Genomic DNA, 19,534 nt, shown 5'->3' with positions numbered 1-19,534 from the left:
GTGTGTGTGTGTGTGTGTGTGTGTGTGTGTGTGTGTGTGTGTGTGTGCGTGCGTGCGTGCGTGCGTGCGTGCGTGCGTGCGTGCGTGCGTGCGTGCGTGCGTGCGTGCGTGCGCGCGTGCGTGTGTGTGTATTTTGTGACTGTATTTCTTTGTAGAATAAAGTTGAGTGATAGAGTGAATACAATAATACGTGAAAGATGTGACTTGAAGGAGGATGTAGTGACTAGAATAGAGAAAGGAATACTGAGGTGGTCTGGGCATGAAGAGCGATTGGATGTAAGAAGAATTACCAAACAGATTTATGATGCGAATGTGGATGGAAGGGTTTTAAGAGGACGTCTCAGAAGGACTTACATTGACCACATCAGTGATATCCTCAAAAAGGCTGGGATCCGAAGTGACAAGAATAAAAGAAGTTGTATGAAAAGCGTAGTTGAGGTATGTGAGGATCGAGAGTTGTGTCAGAATATAGTAAAGTGGCGTTCCGTGGTCTCTGCCTACCCCTCCTGTAGACTAGGGCGTGAGCTTATGTATGTTGTATGTTTGTTACGTGATTACTCCGACAGTTGTGAACCGATCTCGATATTTTTTTTTTGTTGAAAGGAGAGTACCTCTGTAGTCCAATTCAAAATTGAAGAAAATGTTCCACCTCTAAGGGTGGCAAATTAGGGAATGAATGCACTTCATTAGATTTCAGGCACTTTCCGTTAACCGATTTCAATAAAACCTGGCAAAGCTGTTTTAGTAGCAGTAGAGTTCCTTGTGAACGAGTTCGTTCAGGGAAGTACTGCCACCTTACCTATTCCTGCCGCCAAGCAGTAATGTCAACATTTTGTGTTACGGTTTTGAATGGTAAGGGTGCTGGTGAAATTACAGCAACCTGGGACTTTTCAACTTATGTCTCAGGGTGACGGGCGCAGTGGTAGTGCCCCTCAGATCTTTGCAATTTAAAGCTCTGAGTGGCACTGTAACTGTTATGGACAGGCGTGTAGCTTACCATGAGGCCCACGACTTGTTCGTCCCGTCACTTGATATTATATAAAAAAACGTAATTATAATTATACACAAATTTTTGAGGACTTTTTTTATAAAAAATAATTGAAAACATTGTAACGGTACAGATTACAGAAAACAGATATGACAACATTAATTATAAATAATGAAAATATTTTTTTTATGGTATACAGCATCTGTAGATAACTTGTGTTAAAGTAGTTCTTTATCACTGATGTAACGTTTCGGTGAGCTTTCTCTTCTTGCTTTATCTACAAACAAACATAGATTTCTTGATTATGATTACGATTTCAAAAGTAATTCAAATATTTGAACGGGGCTTACACAAAAATCCCGTTGCGGAACATTAGAACAAGATTGTAATCGCTAGTCACTTTCAGCGTTATAGGGTTGGGTAAAATGGGTAAAAATAAAAACTTAAATCCTTTGATGAACGAGTTCTTAATTTTAAATATCTTGTTTACACTCTCCCCTGTTCGGTGCGGTTGTTTCCACTTCAGCCATTTTTTCCAAAGTCGTTTCGACATCTGATATTACCGGTTACCGTGCTGTTCTGCCCTGCTGAAGGCCTGTGTTCGGGAAATATTTATATGGATTTTGGGTGTAATTTGTGGTTGTCTATGCGTATGTCCATGGTACCCGCGATACAGGGTTTCCGTGGTGCGGTACTTTTCATTATTTGTAATTAATGTTGTCATATATATTTTCCGTAATCTGTACCATTAAAATGCTTACAATTTTTTTTTATAAAAAAAAAGTCCTCAAAAATTTATGTATTGATTATAATTATGTTTTTTTTAAACATCAAGTGAAGGGACGAGCAAGTCGTGCGCCTGATGGTAAGCTACACGCCTATCCATAACAGTTATAGTGCCACTCAGAACTTAAAATCTTAAAAAGATCTGAGGGACAGTGCCACTGCGCCTATCACCCTGAGACATGAGTTGACAAATCCCATGTGCCTGTAATTTCACCAGCACCCTTACCCTTCTAAACCGGAACGCAGTAATGCTCACATTACTGCTTGGCGGTAGAAATAGGTAAGGTGGCAATATTTCCTGGACGAACTCTTTCCAAGGAGCTCTACTGCTACTAAGTGACGGGACGAACTAGTCGTGGGCCTGTCCATAGCACTTGCAGTGCCACTCAGAGCGCTAAATCGCAAAGTTCCCAGGGATACTGCCACTGCGGCCATCACCCTAAGACATAAGTTGCCGACTCTCATATGCCAATAATTTCACCAGCACCCTTACTCTTCAAAACCGGAACGCAGTGATGTTCACATTACAATAGGTAAGGTGGTAATACATGGCTCTGCTGCTACTAATCATATATAAAATAATACACGCGATTTAGATTCGATGTTTTTTTTCTCCCCAAGGAATTAAAGCCTTACGGAGTACCACGTTAGGATCTACCGAAAAAAACTATGGGAAACAGTTTCAGCGTAATTTGTTCAGCTCCAGGTAGCACTGGCTGTCACCGTAGCCATGGTCGCTTGCGCATGGCAGTGCCGCAATGGCAGTGTGGTGCGGCGCTCGCGTCTTGCCCCTCGAACGGCGGGTTTACTCTATCACTCTCGTGGTCCGTTATTTTTGTTACCTTTGTATTTAGATATAAATATTATCAAATAATATGTTAATTACAATGTTCATGGGGTTTCCGCGAAACAATTTGTTTTGCCGTTGAAATGAGAATCCACTATTTTTTCTGTAAAATGTTATGCACCGAATTGGAAGTTCGAAAAGTTGTATATAAACTATCACTTTATAGTTCGTTCCGCCACTTCAATTATATCTTGTTCTAGTTAAAGTCCGTTAGTGAGCCATTATTAGTGTGAATGTAATCTTATTTTAATTGTTGTTCACAAAAATGGATGAAAACACCTAATTGGGGTGCGCTGCTTGTGAAGTGTGTAGTGTACAGGATTTATCACATATACCTAAATATATTTGACCATCATATTTAGCAAAATTGTATAATTAACGTGAAGGTAACGTATACATGTTGGAGAAGCTCTTCAGCTTCTGGAAGATATCTTCGGTGTTTTGTAGAACGGTCGTAAGCGACATGTCGTAGATTCAGATGAACTGCCTCTGTGGCCGAACGGTTACCATGCCGGGCTGCCACGCAGAGGTACCAGGTTCGATCCCCAGGCCGTGACTTTGGGCGAAATTTGTCGTTGTCAATGTGTGTATCCATGGCCCCCGCGACACAGGGTTTCCCTAGTGCTGTGTTAAGTGTGTGCGTTATTATTATTTTTTTCAGGGGAGCATATTTTAGGTATTAACGACTATTTTAAAATATTTAGTTCCTGTCTTGAAATTCAATTTTAAAACGCAATGTTAATTGAAACCAAAATTTAATTTTAAAATGGGACGTCAATATTTTAAAACAGTTATTAAAACCTAAAATATACTCTGCTAAAAATGTACGACATATCGCTTACGCCCTTTCTACAAAACATCAACGATTAGCTATGTCACTGGGGTTACTTCGGAAGTCTTTCCAAACTCATTGTCTACAATGGAGCTAACCTATACATATGTGTGGAAGTAACTATTTCATATTTTGTTTGAGATTTTTGTGAAACTCCAATAGTTTTGTTATGGTTGTATACAAAAATCGAACACATAGAATAGTTTTTGTCGACCGGGTGGAACTTGAATTTTGAACCCACATCCATGCTGCACCGTAGCATTGCTCCAACCAACGGAGCCACGGGAGTCGTCGAAATTCTCTTATGTGTTTTTGTTATACATCTTTGGTCTGAGTTTCGGCGTTCGTCGCTGTGATTTTTTTTATTCTTTGTATTTGTTATAAGTACTAAGTGACGGGACGAACAAGTCGTGCGCCTGGTGGTAAGCGACACGCCTATCCATAACAATTGCAGTGCCACTCAGAGCTTTAAGTAAATCGTCATCAGCCCATTTACATGTCCCAATGCTGGGCACGACTCCTCTCAGGCGAAAGTTTAGGCTATAGTCCGCCACCCCGTCCCAAAGCAGGTTGTGGACTTCACACAAGCATACCCAATTATTCTGGCAAGTTTAGTAAAAATAACCCGTTATGTTTTTTAAACCAAGTTACACCTTTTTTGTGATATCAAACGACGGGACCAGCAAGTCGCGCGGTGGTAGTAAGCGACACGCCTGTCCCATGACAGTTACAGTGCCACTCAGAGTTTTAAATCGCAAAGATCAGGGAAGCGCTGCCACTGCGCCCGTCATTTTGATGGTAGCACTTCACCATGCGTAAATGGCATGTGTGACAAAGTATTTACCTTGTTTGCCTATTCGACAAATACAGCAAACACCAAAACCGCGTTAACGCGCGCTGGTCGGTATCCCGACTCACATCAAAAGAGCCAAAGAGGCAAATACGCAAGTGAACCGTCCGCACTATGTCATATTCATTATTTTAACCATTGACCTACCAACAAATAGGTCAATGATTTTAATTCCTTATTTTGCACCTTGTGTAGAGTGTCATATTTGTAAGTGTCGACATGTTTGCCTGTATAGCAAATATTTCTTCAAGTACATCGAATACCCAATAACAAATAAAAATTCACTAGCGCCCCTTCAAAATCGGAATGTAATCTCATTTGACGGCAGAAATAGGTATGGGTAAATAGGTGGCAGTGCTGTTTCACAAGGAGCTCTACAGCTACTAAACCTATGATTGTCTATTAATTATGTTAGTTTTTGCCACCAATTAGTACTATTGTGCTATAATTCATTTTATTTATAGGTTATTTAAGTTTAGTATTGTCTTGAAAGACCTTGTCATCTCAATATTATCAGAACTTAAAACGAAATTAAAGAGGAATAGGTTTAGTCCACTCTCGGAATTACATAAATCGAAAATATATAATAAATCGCTCAGAAAGTGTCCAAACATAATTCAATATCGATTTAATCGCTGTCCTGGCGAAGCAAAACTTTTTTATCGCCAAGCTAGAAAATAAACCACAGCTACAGAACTGTTGTTTAGTTTTTAGCATCTTTCTTAAGTGTATGTTTTTATCTATGTTGTTTGTACACACATCAAAAAAAGTTTGCGATCACTTCGAAAAACTGAAATCTTTTTTGTTACTGTAGATTATATTATGATTTTTTCTTCTTTTTAGATTCTTTATTTAAAAATAAATTAGAACATAAAACAATGACCCCGTTCAATTGTTTTTTCATATAAAAAGGCTTTCAGTCCTAGCTTACGCTCATTCAGAAATCTGATTTAGTCAATTATAAGCGATTCAAGATATTTTTCGCGGAAAGTTGTGATTGAAAAAATGCCAAGAGGATTATCAGAGGTTTTACGAGCTAGAATAGTAACTTTGAGGGAAGAAGGATACACCACGAGAGTAATAGCACGCAGACTTGCTATATCCCAATCCTGGGTCGTGGCTACGTTGCAGAGGTATCACGGAATGGGGAATTTAGCTGACCGACCCCGCAGCGGTCGCCCAACTGTTTTGACAGCTGCCCAAAAGCGCTATATTAGATTGCTGGCAGCCCGTGATCCAACAATCAACGCCACTAAAATAAAAGCAGAAGTCAGGGCCGCCTCTGGGCTTGAAGTTAGCACGCAGACCGTTCGCAATTGCTTGCACCAGGCTGGATTACGAGCACGGAGGTCTTGGCGAGCTCCGCTCAATTCCCGGCAACGTCAACAACGAAGATTGCAGTGGGCTAGACTTCGGCAAAATGAAGAAGGTGAGGACAAAAACATTTGGCAAAACTGTCTCTTCGTTGACGAACCCCGAATCAGCACTCATCCAGATAACCGACGTGTCCGTGTCTGGAGAAGACCAGGCGACCGTGAAAGACAAAGAACTGCCACTGGAACAGTTCAGCAAGGCGGAAAATCGGTGTCCTTTTGGGGTGGCATTATGATTGGAGCTAGAACGCCTTTGATCCCGTATCGGGGCTTCATGACAGCAGACATGTACAAAGCAGTTGCTATTGATGATATCGTCAGACCATTCCGAGTAAACCATGGGCACCAATTTGTACTGGTCGATGATAATGCGCCCGCACATCGAGCTCAACGAGTCAATGCCGCTCTTCAAGAATACGATATCACACGATTAGACTGGCCTGCCGGCTCGCCCGACTTAAACCCAATAGAGCACGCGTGGGATGCTCTTAAACGAGCAGTATGGAACCGTGAGCCACGTCCCCAGACAGTTCCAGAGCTCAGGGAAGCCGCTATTGAAGAATGGGATAGGTTACCCCAGGAAATGCTGGATAACTTGATCCTCAGCATGCCCAGGAGGATCTTCGCATGTATTCGAGCCAGGGGAGGAGTTATTTTATATTGAATTCACACCTTTTAATAATAAATTGTTGTTTAAGTTTAATTAAACAGTCTTTTTCTTTCTATGAAATTTCTATCACTATTACATTATGATTAATGGCTCAATTTTTTAAAATAAATAATATAAAATAGTTTTATATTTTAATTTCAAACAGGGTATTCCTATTTAAAGAAAGCATACAACATAGATTTTTTCTTGATAAAGTTAAATTTAAAGAATTATAGGAGCTTATGCTATTGATCGCAAACTTTTTTTGATGTGTGTAGGTTGTTTTCGCTCCTAAACTTAAAGAATGGAAAAAAATAAAGGCTCCTAAACAGAGGGATTTGTCATAGAAGTCACGCTTGGCTTCCTTTACTTTTTTTGCATCCTCTAAGTGCTTGACCGATGGACAAACCGTCACAGTCGCAGCATACATTAAACATAACGGGTATAGATTGAGTCCTCAGCTCATATCGCCCCTGGTGGCTAACGCGCCAAATATTTTTTCCTTGAACATACACATCTAGAAGTTTATTGATTGTACTTGTCTTATTTATTTTTTTTAGGTATGTTTTGAAGTAAATCACTGCCTTTGCGAAATGTATTTCGGGTTCTGAAATATTGTTTAAAAATTGTATGGCCAATAAAAAGGAGATGCCAGCGCCATCTATTGATCGAAAACTTAACATTTTCGTCGTGAAGTACTGGTGGCTGGTTCAAAACATATCGACCAAAAATGAGACGCAAGTACGTTAGTTATTTAGTTCAGTAATTGGATGTAGAGGTTAAATTTTCCCCAACAATTGTTGTGTATTTTTTCAAAGTAAAAATTGTACAACCCTTGTTCATGAAATTTAATTTAGAAATGAAAGCACATCACGTCTAAGAGATTCATGTGATGATATTATATCCGATGGAATATAGCAACGTATCCTATTGAAAATAAAAAGCATAATACTTATATCGGTTATTGGATTTCCGTCTGGCATCGACTCTAATAAAAATTTTCGGGAATCAGGTTCGCGTGAAAATGGCACGATTCAACGTTGAAATGGAACTTTGAAATAGTATAACCCTTCGTATTAACTGGAAAGTACCTTTTTTTTTTCGGGTAAATCCAATTATATTTCAATTTCCTAGATACCACATGTAGATACGTGTGTACAATAATGTCTAGGCACAAATCTTGTGTTTTTTTGCCTTTTATGAATAACTGTCTAAACTCTATTTAAAGCAGGGTTTCTTAACCTGTGGTCCATGGACCTCTAAGGGGTCCGGTCATGAACACCGGGGGTTCATGACGAGAATGCTTAATATATTGAATTTCATATAAAAATTGGTATACGCACTCTTTGACTTATGTCCATTATAAGAGCGATCGACACGCGCGTCAATCAACCCGCATATTACAAATTCTATAAAACGAATACTCATTAATCAAGACCTGGCGGCACAAAAAAACCTGCGTAGGTTTATCCGTACACCGCAATAAGTTCTTCTTCATCTTTTCGGAAACGGTCCGTGGGCTCTTTGAAATTTTGAGAGGGATCCATGACTAGAAAAAAGTTAAAACGCTGATTTAAAATGATATCGTAAATACTTGCAAACTCGATCTCAGTAATATTGTTTATTCGTATGTGAATCAACAATAACAATAAGTAACAAATTTTCGAAATACTTCTGTTTCTGGTTTGACAGTATTGGTTTTTTATTTTATTGAGAAATGAAATTTTGCTTTTCTCGCTGGTGTGTGGCATTTAGATAGCTGCCTATTACCATAGCTACATAGTGGCATTTACTCTTACAAAAAATCTACACATTTCTAGGTTCTTTGTTATCAATTCGTAGAATTTTGGTTGAAATGTACCGTTGATTCAAATATAATATTACGTTTTTGTCTTAAAAATAAAGAGAAACCCGAAAATTTGTACGTTTTGTGGTACGCAAATTTCAACTTTGTTGTCCTCACCATAAGTTTTTGCAGGCATATGAACTTTTAGTGTTTTTCTGTTGAACCAATTAGATAATGATATTTATGACCCAGGAACAACAATCGTGTTACGTGGAATAGGTACGTCAGAAATGCATTCTGCCTCTGCAATGCACTACCCGTAGTAGATGCAGAATGCATTCCTGTCTCTCACATTTTCATTATAAGAAAAATATAGCTTTTATAACATCACGTTCACCGTTTTTTAAAATCACGGAATCAAAATAATAGATGTTATTTAGAAATGGTTCCAAGCCGTGATTACCACGGATTGTCGAAGTAGGCGTGAAATCATCTCGCACGATAGTCATTGAACTGAGCTTTGGTTACGCAGCCACCTTGACCTTCCCAATTGACTTTGTACTGACTGCTTACGAGTTTAGGAAAGAAATGACAATTTGAAATATATTTTGTGATGATGACAGGTGAAAGTACTATTACTTTGCTATCAACAACGACATCTTTATTGGTACATACTTTGTAATATTAAATTGAAGTCTTTGAATAGCAAAGTTTATTCTGGAGTAACGAATATAGAATTCTTAAGCTATTGTATATAGAATCTTACTAGCAGTAGAGCTGCTTGTGAAAAAGTTCGTCCAGTGTAGTACTGCCACCTTATCTATTTCTGCAGCCAAGCAGTAATATCAACATTACTGTGATTCGGTTTTGAAGGGTAAGGATGCTGATGAAATTGATGAAAATTACAGGCACATGGGACTTGTCAATTTATGTCTCAGTCGTCGGCAATGCCCCTCGAATCTTCGCGATTTAAAGCTCTGAGTGGCACTGTAACTGTTATAGACAGGCGTGTAGCTTACTAACAGGCGCACTACTTGTACGTCCCGTCACTTGATGTTATAAATAAATCTTATGAATTGTTTCTCTAAGACATGTGTAAATTGTCAAACAATTAAACAGTAATTGACTAAGGTATAAAAAAAGCTTATAAGGGGTTGTAGATCTCGTTTGGCTGATCCCAAATACGTTAATAACTCAATTTCGCTAATAATGTCGATTTGTTAGTTATGACAAAGACATTTTCACTTCTCATGCTCTGAAAGTACGTCAGTATGGCCTAACATAGCGGGAGTAATGATAAATTGTTTTTTGTTTGCAGATAGAGCCGAACACAGCGTTCTTGCGAGCGGCGCGCGCTGGACAGCTTGACACTGTCGTCGAGCTGCTCGACTCTGGCGCAGTCAAGGACATCAACACATGCAACTCGGTTGGTATCACAATAAAATCAATTGACTCATATACTCTTCCAATTGCGATTTTGACGAGTTGAATAAAACAAGGACATATCCCGTTGCGATATTTATCTTTTCGATATTGAATTCTTCAATCTGTTGCCACCTGACGTTGAGTTTAACGAGTTTTACTCGCATACACTGCTGGGCTCGGTTCAAATCTAATCATTCTAAAGTGGGCTACAGACTTTGTTCTGTACAGTATACCTACTTTATAATACTAGCAGCAGTAGAGCTAATTGCGAAACAGTTCTTTCAGAGAAGTACTGCTACCTTACCTATTACTGCCACCAAACAATAATGTTAGCATTACTGCGTTTTAGTTTAGAAGGGTAAAGGTGCTGGTGAAAATATAGGCACATGGGACTTGTCAACTTATGTCTCAGTGCACTTTTGATGACTTTACAAAAATATTGTCATTTCCTATGTGTAAGAACTGTATAAATACTAAATACATTAGCGCGGCGACATGCATCGTGTTTAGTTTTTTCTTAAATTGTTTGTCTTTTAAACTGTACTGTACCAAGCTATATCTAAAGTTTATTTTCAAGGTTTCTTTTAATGTTGTGATACGGAGCAAACTTGTAGCGGGGTTTTGGGCGTTTTTTAACTGCCCTTATAACTTTTTACTTCCGATGCTTATCTCCTATTGAAGTTTGTCAACTATTTACCATTTAATAATCCTGATTAAGTACTTCTGTTTTGAAAACCGCGACCAAACCATACGGTTTGGTCGCTATTTTCAGTGGGATAATATTATTTGATCCTCAAAGAAATAATTCACCTAATGTAAATGTGCTCTTTTTTAAATAAACGATATTTTTTTTGTTTCATATATGTATATGTATATTAATTGTTCCATCTATATTACTTAATCTATTGATAAATTATACATGAACTGTGTTCAAGGTAACACTATTATTATGTTTAAGCATACTAAATTGCATACGCATATAAGCATACGATTGATAACATTTATAACCAGAATATCTTTTGATGTTGATTTCCTATTAAATATTGGTCCATTGAGTAGGTTAGGTTAGTATATGAAAAAGCAGAAGCCAATTTGCTTGCGTGTCCGAACTTGTTTTCAGGTCAAATTATATTATATTTAATATAATATTAGCATACAAATATAATCAACATTTACTTAGTTTTAAAAATAAGTATCTAAATTTTTTTTATTAATGCTTATTTGCCTTAGTTTTGAGGCCCAACATAAAACTATCGGAGTTAATTTATACAACTCAAAGATTTTTTGCGTAGCTCGGAACAGATTAAAATATCCATCGATTTAGTTTATTTTAAGACTTAGAGAAAGAGCATCAAAGAATAAAAAAGATGACCGTTTAGATTTTTTGCCTGCTACTTTTGCAAATTTAAAATGATAATTTAAATACATGCCATAATCAATTAGTTCGTCTCATGTGTTGTACTTCGGTTGTCCAGAACAAAAGACTCTCTGCTCACTCGCTGCTAGACTCGCTATTTTGACGAGCGGATGATGTGAGTTAACCTTTTGCTTAGCACCGAATCGCAAAAATAGCTCAAATGGAATAAACAAGCGAGATCCTATTCCTCTGATGGAAATAGAAACAAAAACATCATCGTGATAATTTCATTCATGGCTGCGATTACACCTGCATTGCAGGATGCACTCAATGTGAGGATACGTTACATTATCTGATGACATACACTATGGTGCAATTTTTTTAGCGTATATGTTTTATGGTACGATGTAGTTAGTCAGTTCAGTTGCCATTGATTAACCACGTAGAAACTTTCCTTTTACTATTGACAGAGACACGGTTACCGCTGGAGGAACGCATGCCGTGTAGTTTATCAATGTTTATTTTAGTTAAAACGTTAGTTAAAAGGACACAATTGTTTTAATCGTTGCATATCGATCGGTCTCATCGGTCGACCAAACACTGCATGATGTCGGATCCGACTGCATGCAGTTAATGCGTGAAGTCGTTATCCGAGATCTCGACTGCATGAAGTTCATTAAAGCCTTCAGGCATTAACTACATGCAATCGGAAGCGACTTCATGCAGCCGAGATCGTCTGCATGCAGGTAATGCGCGAAGTCGTCATCAACTTCATGCAGTAGTGGTCTCGACTGCATGAAGTTGATTACGACTTCACGCATTGACTGAAAACACTCATTAAATATCTTAACAACCTTAGAAGAGATCCATGCCTAACAGAGGGACCTAAAAATAGTTGACGACGATGATGATGATGACGTACATACATTCATACCTGTCTTCACCTTTGTATTGCCTTATGTCTGAATATAAAATTTTATTTTGTAACATTAGTCTGTGTGTACAAGATGAGGAAATGAGGAGTGTTGAAGATAAAGAAAAAAATATGTTTGGCGATCAAACTTTCTGTAACATAAAGTACCTCACACCATTTACTTTGATTATCCTATAGACCCATGGAAGTGAGACGAGAATGGGCGCTTCAATAAAGTATATGTTTAATCTAAGAAGATATTTCGGTGACCCTTCGCTATTGGCTAAAATCCCTTTTTCATCCCGCCAATGCTCGTTCCGTTTTACGTAAACGCCGACACCCTCTACTCGCTCTACATCCTAACCCCACAGGAAGACACTAAATAATTCTCTGAGCTTTCGGCAGCTACAGTCGGTAGATCCAAATTTATTAAGTACATCTTGAGGATACCAACAGTACCTGTTTTTTTTTATAATATCAAGTGACGGTAAGCAACACGCCTGTCTGTAACAGTTACAGTATCATTCAGAGCTTTAAATTGCAAAGATCTGAGGGGCACTATCACAGCGCCCGTCACCCTGAGACATAAGTTGACAAGTCACATATGCCTGTAATTTCACCAGTACGCTTACCCTTCAAAACCGGAACACAGTAATGCTGACATTACTGCTTGGCGGCAGAAATAGGTAAGGTGGCAGTACTACCCTGGACGAACTCTTTCACAAGGAGATCTACTGCCACTAAATACATAGAATTATCTAAACTACATAAAATTATGAACAATCTGTATCACAACTAGACATTACAATAGCGACTCTGATATAAATCTCTACAGCAACCAATGTATTTCCTTTACTAGTGCAAATAAGTTCCATATTACGAATGATCGTATTAAGTAGAACAGCGCAGTTCAATTGAATTATCGAGGATGCCAACTCCCACGGGGCGGTAAATGGGTTACACGGCCTATTCCCATCGGGGACTTCGGTCAATTTTCTAGGACTACAATTACTGCGAATGCACTTTTTATCTAACTAATAACGGTCGCAAATAAGGTCAGGTCAAAAGTATAGTCGATGCCCTAAGGTAAATGATTATTTTATGGGGAACTGTACATATACGTTTTTACAATAAGATTCCGGAGCGTAATATCATTTCCTAACATTAAAGGTATTTAAATTGAAAAGTCATATTACAAAATTGAAGAGTATGTCTTAGATAAAGATGTATGGAAAGACAACACGAGTCTAGATTACACACAATTGTGATTCAAAGCGTATTCCATAGCATTTAGGTTTATTTGAAAAGAGCAATCCCTAGTTTCTTGCTTGTTCTTCTCAGCGTAGTGAACGAGTTTCAAGTGTAAAAATTTTTCATAAGGAATAAATAATTATTTGATTAAAATTTTTACTAAGATGGCTTTTTTTCCATCCTCTAAGAAGATGGCTGACCCATTAACCGACTTTTGGTTCTGACAACCTTATTATGCATTCAACAGAAAAATGTAAAGGAATTCCTGCTCTTTGATTGAAATTTCTATTTATGTGATGTAACTCTTAAAACATTCACTATTGATGCTGATGATGAGAATAAGAAAGTCTTACCAAAATGAATTATATCGCTTGCACGTTAAAAGTTAAGTTTGTTTAACATCTGTCTTCACTCTGATCTACTTAGAACCAAATAGACTGTTAGGGGTTTAGATTTCTTAGGGCATCGACTGTACCAAGAATACACAGTGCAGGAAGCGAAAAAGGTATTATCCGGAACGTAGCCAATTTAGATCCGTAGTCTCTGTCTACCTAACAGTTATTGTTGACGAAAATTTAAACGCACAATCAAGTCGCTCCCGTCCACGTCATGTAGTTTTACATAAAGAACAATGGCAAATTCCCATATTAATTTTTGTTGACATAATTTGAATGCGTCTGTTTATGAAAAATATGTGAAAACATGGAGTTGAAATTCCTGAACAAATTTTATTTCAGGTTTACTATTCTGAAAAGTCAGTAATTAAATATATAATTAAGAAATTAAGAAACTGACAATTGTAGATATCAGATAAGTTTACATATTAATAGTCATTAGAGTTTCTATTAAATACGATTTTATTTCCAGATTTGGATTGGCCGCTATTATAATTTGAAAAACCTAATGAATTTATTTTATTCAAACTTGTAATTAAGACATTTGAAGACGCTAATGAATTCTTTTGACTATGATTTTGCCATAGTTCTTTGTCTACTTTATTTTTTGTAATAAAGTATGTAGTTAATCTCTTATTGAAAATCGGTCCAATTCAGTACATTTGATATTACGTGAACTAACTTATTATGGACCAGTCTATACGTAGATATAGAAAATCACTTTTTGGCGGTTAGATGTCGCTCAACGTTACGAAACAAAAAACTGACAGTTGTAGAATCAGTCCGGTTACATACTAAGTAATTCTTTGAATTTCATTTAAATATGATTTTATTTCCAAACTTAAACAAGCAAATTTGATTAATCTCTGTACAGAGTACTAAAAAACCGACCTTAAAAGTTCGTGGAGTTACATCTATTTGCCAAGTTTTATTGAAATCGGTTACCGGAAAGTACGCGAAACCGGATTCATCCCTTCGTTTGCGACCCTTTGAGGTGGATATTTTCTTCAAATATAAACGGGACCACTACTGAGAAAAAAGAATTAACAAAATCGGTTCACAAACGGAGTTATCGCGTAACATATATACAAAAATATTACAGTCTATTTGAGAACCACCTCCTTTTTTCAAGTCGGTTAAAAATGTAATTAATTTATTTTATTCAAACGTATAGTTAGTCATAATATCATAGTCGTATGTTTGTAGACGCTAAAGAATTCTTTTAACAATGATTTCGTCATTGTTCTTGTTGTCATTGCTAACTTGATTTTTAATTTATATGTATATAATTTTAAAGTATTTCTAAATAGTTTATCTTGTTTTTAATAGTTACTTTTTTAATAATAATTAATTCTATTCTTATTTTTTTCCATAATGAATGGCTTGTGAGACTAATTTATTGTCTCAATTCTGCCAGTGTCCGTTACGTGCTAGTTTCATAAACATCATGGAGAGAGTGTATATAGAAAGTTTTGTTCGGTGACTCTGAGGGAGTCTCGTATATGTTATTTAAGTCAGGATTTATTTTAACTGTTGACAGACTGTTTTTTATTTGTTTTATTTTTTATTTTAGAGCTTTGGCTATGAGGCCATCAGTTTAAAACTACAACAAAACTATTTAACTGAATTAGCTAAACCTAAACACTACAACCTATCTAACAAATTGTGCTATGATCTAATAATCTAAAAGTTTAAATAGGACAATCGAATCTCCTTGCAATAGTATTTAGAATGCTGTTGGGATTTCGCCTCGCACGACTCAATAGCGAGACAATCTTTTTCCGCATGACGGCCTGGAAACCTACACTACACCTGCTAGACAGTCCCATCAGCATTCTAAACGCGTTGTTATATCAAACGCGCAAGGTGTTTTATATGCATTTTGTATGCCTAACCCACAAGCGGCTCAAGTAGAAGATTGTCAAGTGTTACTCTATAAAAGTAAAGATTGAAAAGATATTAGGATAGAGATGGACTTTTAAACGAAATGTACTTTAAGAAAGGCTTTTTCATAACACTCTTATAAATGTAAGTTGTAAGCGTTGCTGTTGTAAGTATTGAACTAATACTCAGCAATTTCATTTTTTTACAACGAGTTAACGATGCGCGACGTTCATCATTCAGCCATATGACGCCCACTGCTGGGCATAGGCCTCCCCCAACGATTTCCTCGACGATCGGTCCTGTCATGCGCGACTTTGAATGCTATTAATACTAATCATTCGAAGGGACATATCTGTCGAAGAACCGATAACCGGTGGGGGAAGCGAGTTCTTGAGTGGAGATCACGGCTCGCCATACGTAGTGTAGGACGCCCCGAGTGTATGGCCAGATGGAGTGACGATTTGCGAAGGTCTGCTGGCAGGTGATGGATGCAACGAGCTGAGGACCGGGCGAAATGACGCGCATTGCGAGAGGTCTATGTCCAGCTGTGGACCGATAGACCGTTGATGATGACTCGAAGGGACAAATCATTCGCTTAATTCGAATCCAAGTTGCCGATACCGAATGCTCCTGACAGTCGGTCGGGTACACGGGTCGAATGATTTTAAGTCCGAACTTTACTAGATCATTCGCCGTGTCCATATCAATATAACCCTGTCCCTTGTCCCCGTCACATCACAACATGGAACATTAAAATCTGAATCTACTTAGATTATATTATTGATATAACGTATTTCATGAAAATTGTAGATACCTCCAAACCTCCGTGCTAAAGAGGATCATGTAACCAACCTTTACGTGTATAGATCTTAAAACCTTTACGTGGCTAAATGCTAAAAAACCTACCACATAAGTCATTCATCCCCTAGTTTGCCACCCTTAGAGTGGAATATTTTCTTCAAATTTAAATGAGACCACTACTGAGGTACTCTCTTTCCAACAAAAAAATAAATAAAATAAAAATAATATCATTAAAATCGATTCACAAATGCCGAGTATCGCGTAACATAGATTAAAAAAAACATAATACAGTCGAATTGAAAACCTCCTCCTTTTTTCAAAGTCTGTTAAAAATAGGAAAATCCTAAATAAAACAATAATAATAAGAATTTATTTCATCCATTCTCAGTCCAATAAAGTCTGTAATATTTTGTTATCACAATATCGTAAATGTGATTTGCAACATAATTACAGTCCTATTGTGCGTGATAGAAATTTGCGGACGCTACGTGAGTGTGACCGAACCAATATAAACGGCCTTATGTACCTGCTGTGCTGCCGGTGCGCATGCAGGTGATCAATTCTCACGTCGACAAGAGTTCTTTACCCATTTGCGCCTAGCGTGAGACATGACTGTATTTAGCCCCTAAATTCTATCCAAATCATCGAACCATCATCATCATTAACCCATTTATAAGTCCCACTGCTGGGGGGGCACGGGTCTCCTCCCAGGCGAGGGTTTGGCCCACACTACAATAAATACAGTAGAAGTGGTTAACTAGTGTCTGACGCGTGCCAACATTAGCTCTCCAAAGACGTACTTGACCTCAGTCCGCCATTTTCGCTTTGTATGGTATGGTTGTGTCATTCTTTCGCGCGAATTCTCTAAAATTCGCAGAAAAATGCCTTATTGTGCTGTTTTGGAGTGCAAAAATGATAGCCACTCCAAAAATATTACATGTAGTAGTAATTCATATTATCGGTAAGTTTTATTTTAACAAGTGTTCCATTTTCTGTTTATCGAATTGATTCAGATGTAAATCGTTGGTCGTAGTCCAGCTACTGGTCACAAGATGGCAGCACGTAGAATAAAATTTCAATGTAAAATCAAAACGTCGTAACTTGCAATAAAGGTTTTGAACTTTCAACTATATAGCGACTAGGTAAAGTTTAAATTATATTAACAATCCAGAATTTGTTACATATTTTTAAATTAGAAACTATGACCAATCATTATCTAGACCTCGTAGTGTGTATCATTTGTTTGTGTGCGTTTTGGCGACAGCGGTTCTGATAGCAATCGAGGCTTTTGGTACTTCCAATGCTTTTTTTTTTCTTCCGTGGGTTAGGCCATAGTCCGCCACGTTGATTCAATGCGGATTGGGGACTTCACACTTTTTCCGAGGATTGTGAACTTTCTTCGACGTGCGGCTTCAACACAATGGTATCCATCACCGAAAAGCTCATGGTAAATTTTAAATTCAATTTCGAACATAAGGGTTCATTTACCAACCACACATCACAACCAAATAACATCACGATTAAAAGTTTTATAATATCGTGGACCCTATTCGCATAAAGTCAACTTTATATGAAATAATAATATCAACATAGTATTAATTATAGAGCGGCCTTCGGGCTGGCCCGTTCCGCTCTACCGCCTATAGCCATTAGGATCCTTTTACATTGCCCTACTCGCAGTGCTGTTGCGAAAATAGAAAAACTAGATAGCAAAATACTTTTTGCAATAGAATAATTTTTAGGATCAATTTTATTAAGTATTATTTTGCCAATATTTAAAAAAAAAATAACAATAGACTATAAAATACAAATTTGATCTGCTCGGCGCATGGACTATAGTTATAACGATGACCTAATTGCAAAAAATCAAAAATATGTGCACGGTTATTTGTAAAAGACCAACAACCTCGCAAGACTATGTTAGTAACATCATCAACAATAACTTTTGTTCCTCGTCTTTTTAAGAAACATAATAAATTTACCAAAAATAAACTTTTAAGTTGTTGTTATAGGTAGTATCTTACACTTTTTAGGTCTGAATCTGGTAGTAAGTTCAAACATGCAAGCGTCCTGGTCCTTCAGCGACCTCAATCGTGGTCCTGCGTTTTGCATATGCACGGCTACTTAGGCCAAATGGGACAGGAACGGTCATGTAATACGAATGTTCTATGAAAAGAAGGCGAGAGCCGTTACGTATAAGGTGCTTAAAAGATACCGGCATCAATTCAGGCCCTAAAAAATACACGATCAGAATGCATACTCGACGCCACCGGCCACTTGGCCACAAGCAGCAAAATATCGAGAAACTAAGCTCTTTATTACAAAGCGACGCAGTTTAAAGTGCTGGTAATTAAATTTCTTGCTTTGAAACAACAATGCGCACGTATCTTTTAAAGTTTAAGTCCATTTGTTATTGAATTTAGTGGCGTGGTTCTTCATTAGTTTTATAATTGAATCCTTCAAACAAGTTCAATGCAGATATTTAAAAAAAATCCGCTAAGTTTTTTGCCTTCCAAATTGAATTCTGTGTTATATAGAAACTCTTTGATCACAATACGAGAGGATAAACTTTATATGCCTAATATGACGTTTCAGAATGGCCTGAATGCCCTGCACTTGGCAGCTAAAGATGGCCACATCACCGTGGTTGAGGAGCTACTCAAGCGAGGCGCAATAGTCGACGCCGCCACTAAAAAAGGTAACAAAACCAAAACGTTCTAATAAACAAATTTGGGAAAAATTAATTACCCTTATTAAAACGACCTCGGTGATTTAGCGGTAAGCACCGCTGAATTGTTCGCAGTATTGATTCCCGGTTGGACCAATTTTGAAAATAACCTTTTCTAAATTTATTCTCTTCTGGATGTTTTGGGTAGTAAGTACTCCGGAGTGAATTTCGTTGGTCTAACACGGATGATAATTTGAGAAGAGGTAATTAAATAAACAAAATGTTTCTTTATTTAGGTATAAACCATTATAGTATAAATCCATTAATAATTTAACATTTATAATAATAATAATAACAACGCACACACTCAAACACCGCCCCGCACTAGGGAATCCCTGTGTCGCGGGTGCTATGGACACATACATAGACAACCACAAATTACACCCAAACTCACGAGAGAAATAAATGTAGGCCATACAAATATTTCTCCCGGCGCGGGAATCGAACCTGGGACCTCTGCGTGGCAGTCCGGCGTGGTACCCGTTCGGCTACGGAGACAGTCAAACTTACACTAAACATTACTTTACATTAACAAATAAATAATAAGGAATTGATTATTTAACAATTACATTACATTAAATTTAATTGAATATAAGGTACAATTGAGAATAAATAATTTTTTTTTATGTGTGTTGTAAAGTGAGTCTTCGCTGAAAACTCAACGCGAAG

General features: G+C 37.5%; 1 protein-coding gene across 3 annotated transcripts in view; it reads left to right on the top strand.

The window, feature by feature from the left end:
- LOC113228209 (ankyrin-1-like) overlaps positions 1-19,534 on the top strand; it is a 212,463-nt gene that overhangs the window by 81,861 nt on the left and 111,068 nt on the right. For 2 of the 3 annotated variants that reach the window (XR_003310282.1, XM_026461457.1), the window contains exons 2-3: positions 9,430-9,537; positions 18,733-18,835. Coding sequence is in view for 2 of the 3 variants with exons in the window: in XM_026461457.1 (XP_026317242.1) it covers positions 9,430-9,537; positions 18,733-18,835 (211 nt within the window). In the remaining variant the exon portion in view is untranslated. Of the gene's footprint in view, positions 1-2,529; positions 2,599-9,429; positions 9,538-18,732; positions 18,836-19,534 lie in introns of those variants that run through there. The other variant, XM_026461458.1, reaches the window with a different exon arrangement.

This window comes from Hyposmocoma kahamanoa, unplaced genomic scaffold, assembly GCF_003589595.1.
Source record: "Hyposmocoma kahamanoa isolate Upper Pololo Valley unplaced genomic scaffold, ASM358959v1 224, whole genome shotgun sequence".
Lineage (NCBI taxonomy): Eukaryota > Metazoa > Arthropoda > Insecta > Lepidoptera > Cosmopterigidae > Hyposmocoma > Hyposmocoma kahamanoa.
The sequence above is the reverse complement of the archived record's forward strand: the minus strand, read 5'-3'. Positions and strand labels throughout refer to the sequence as shown.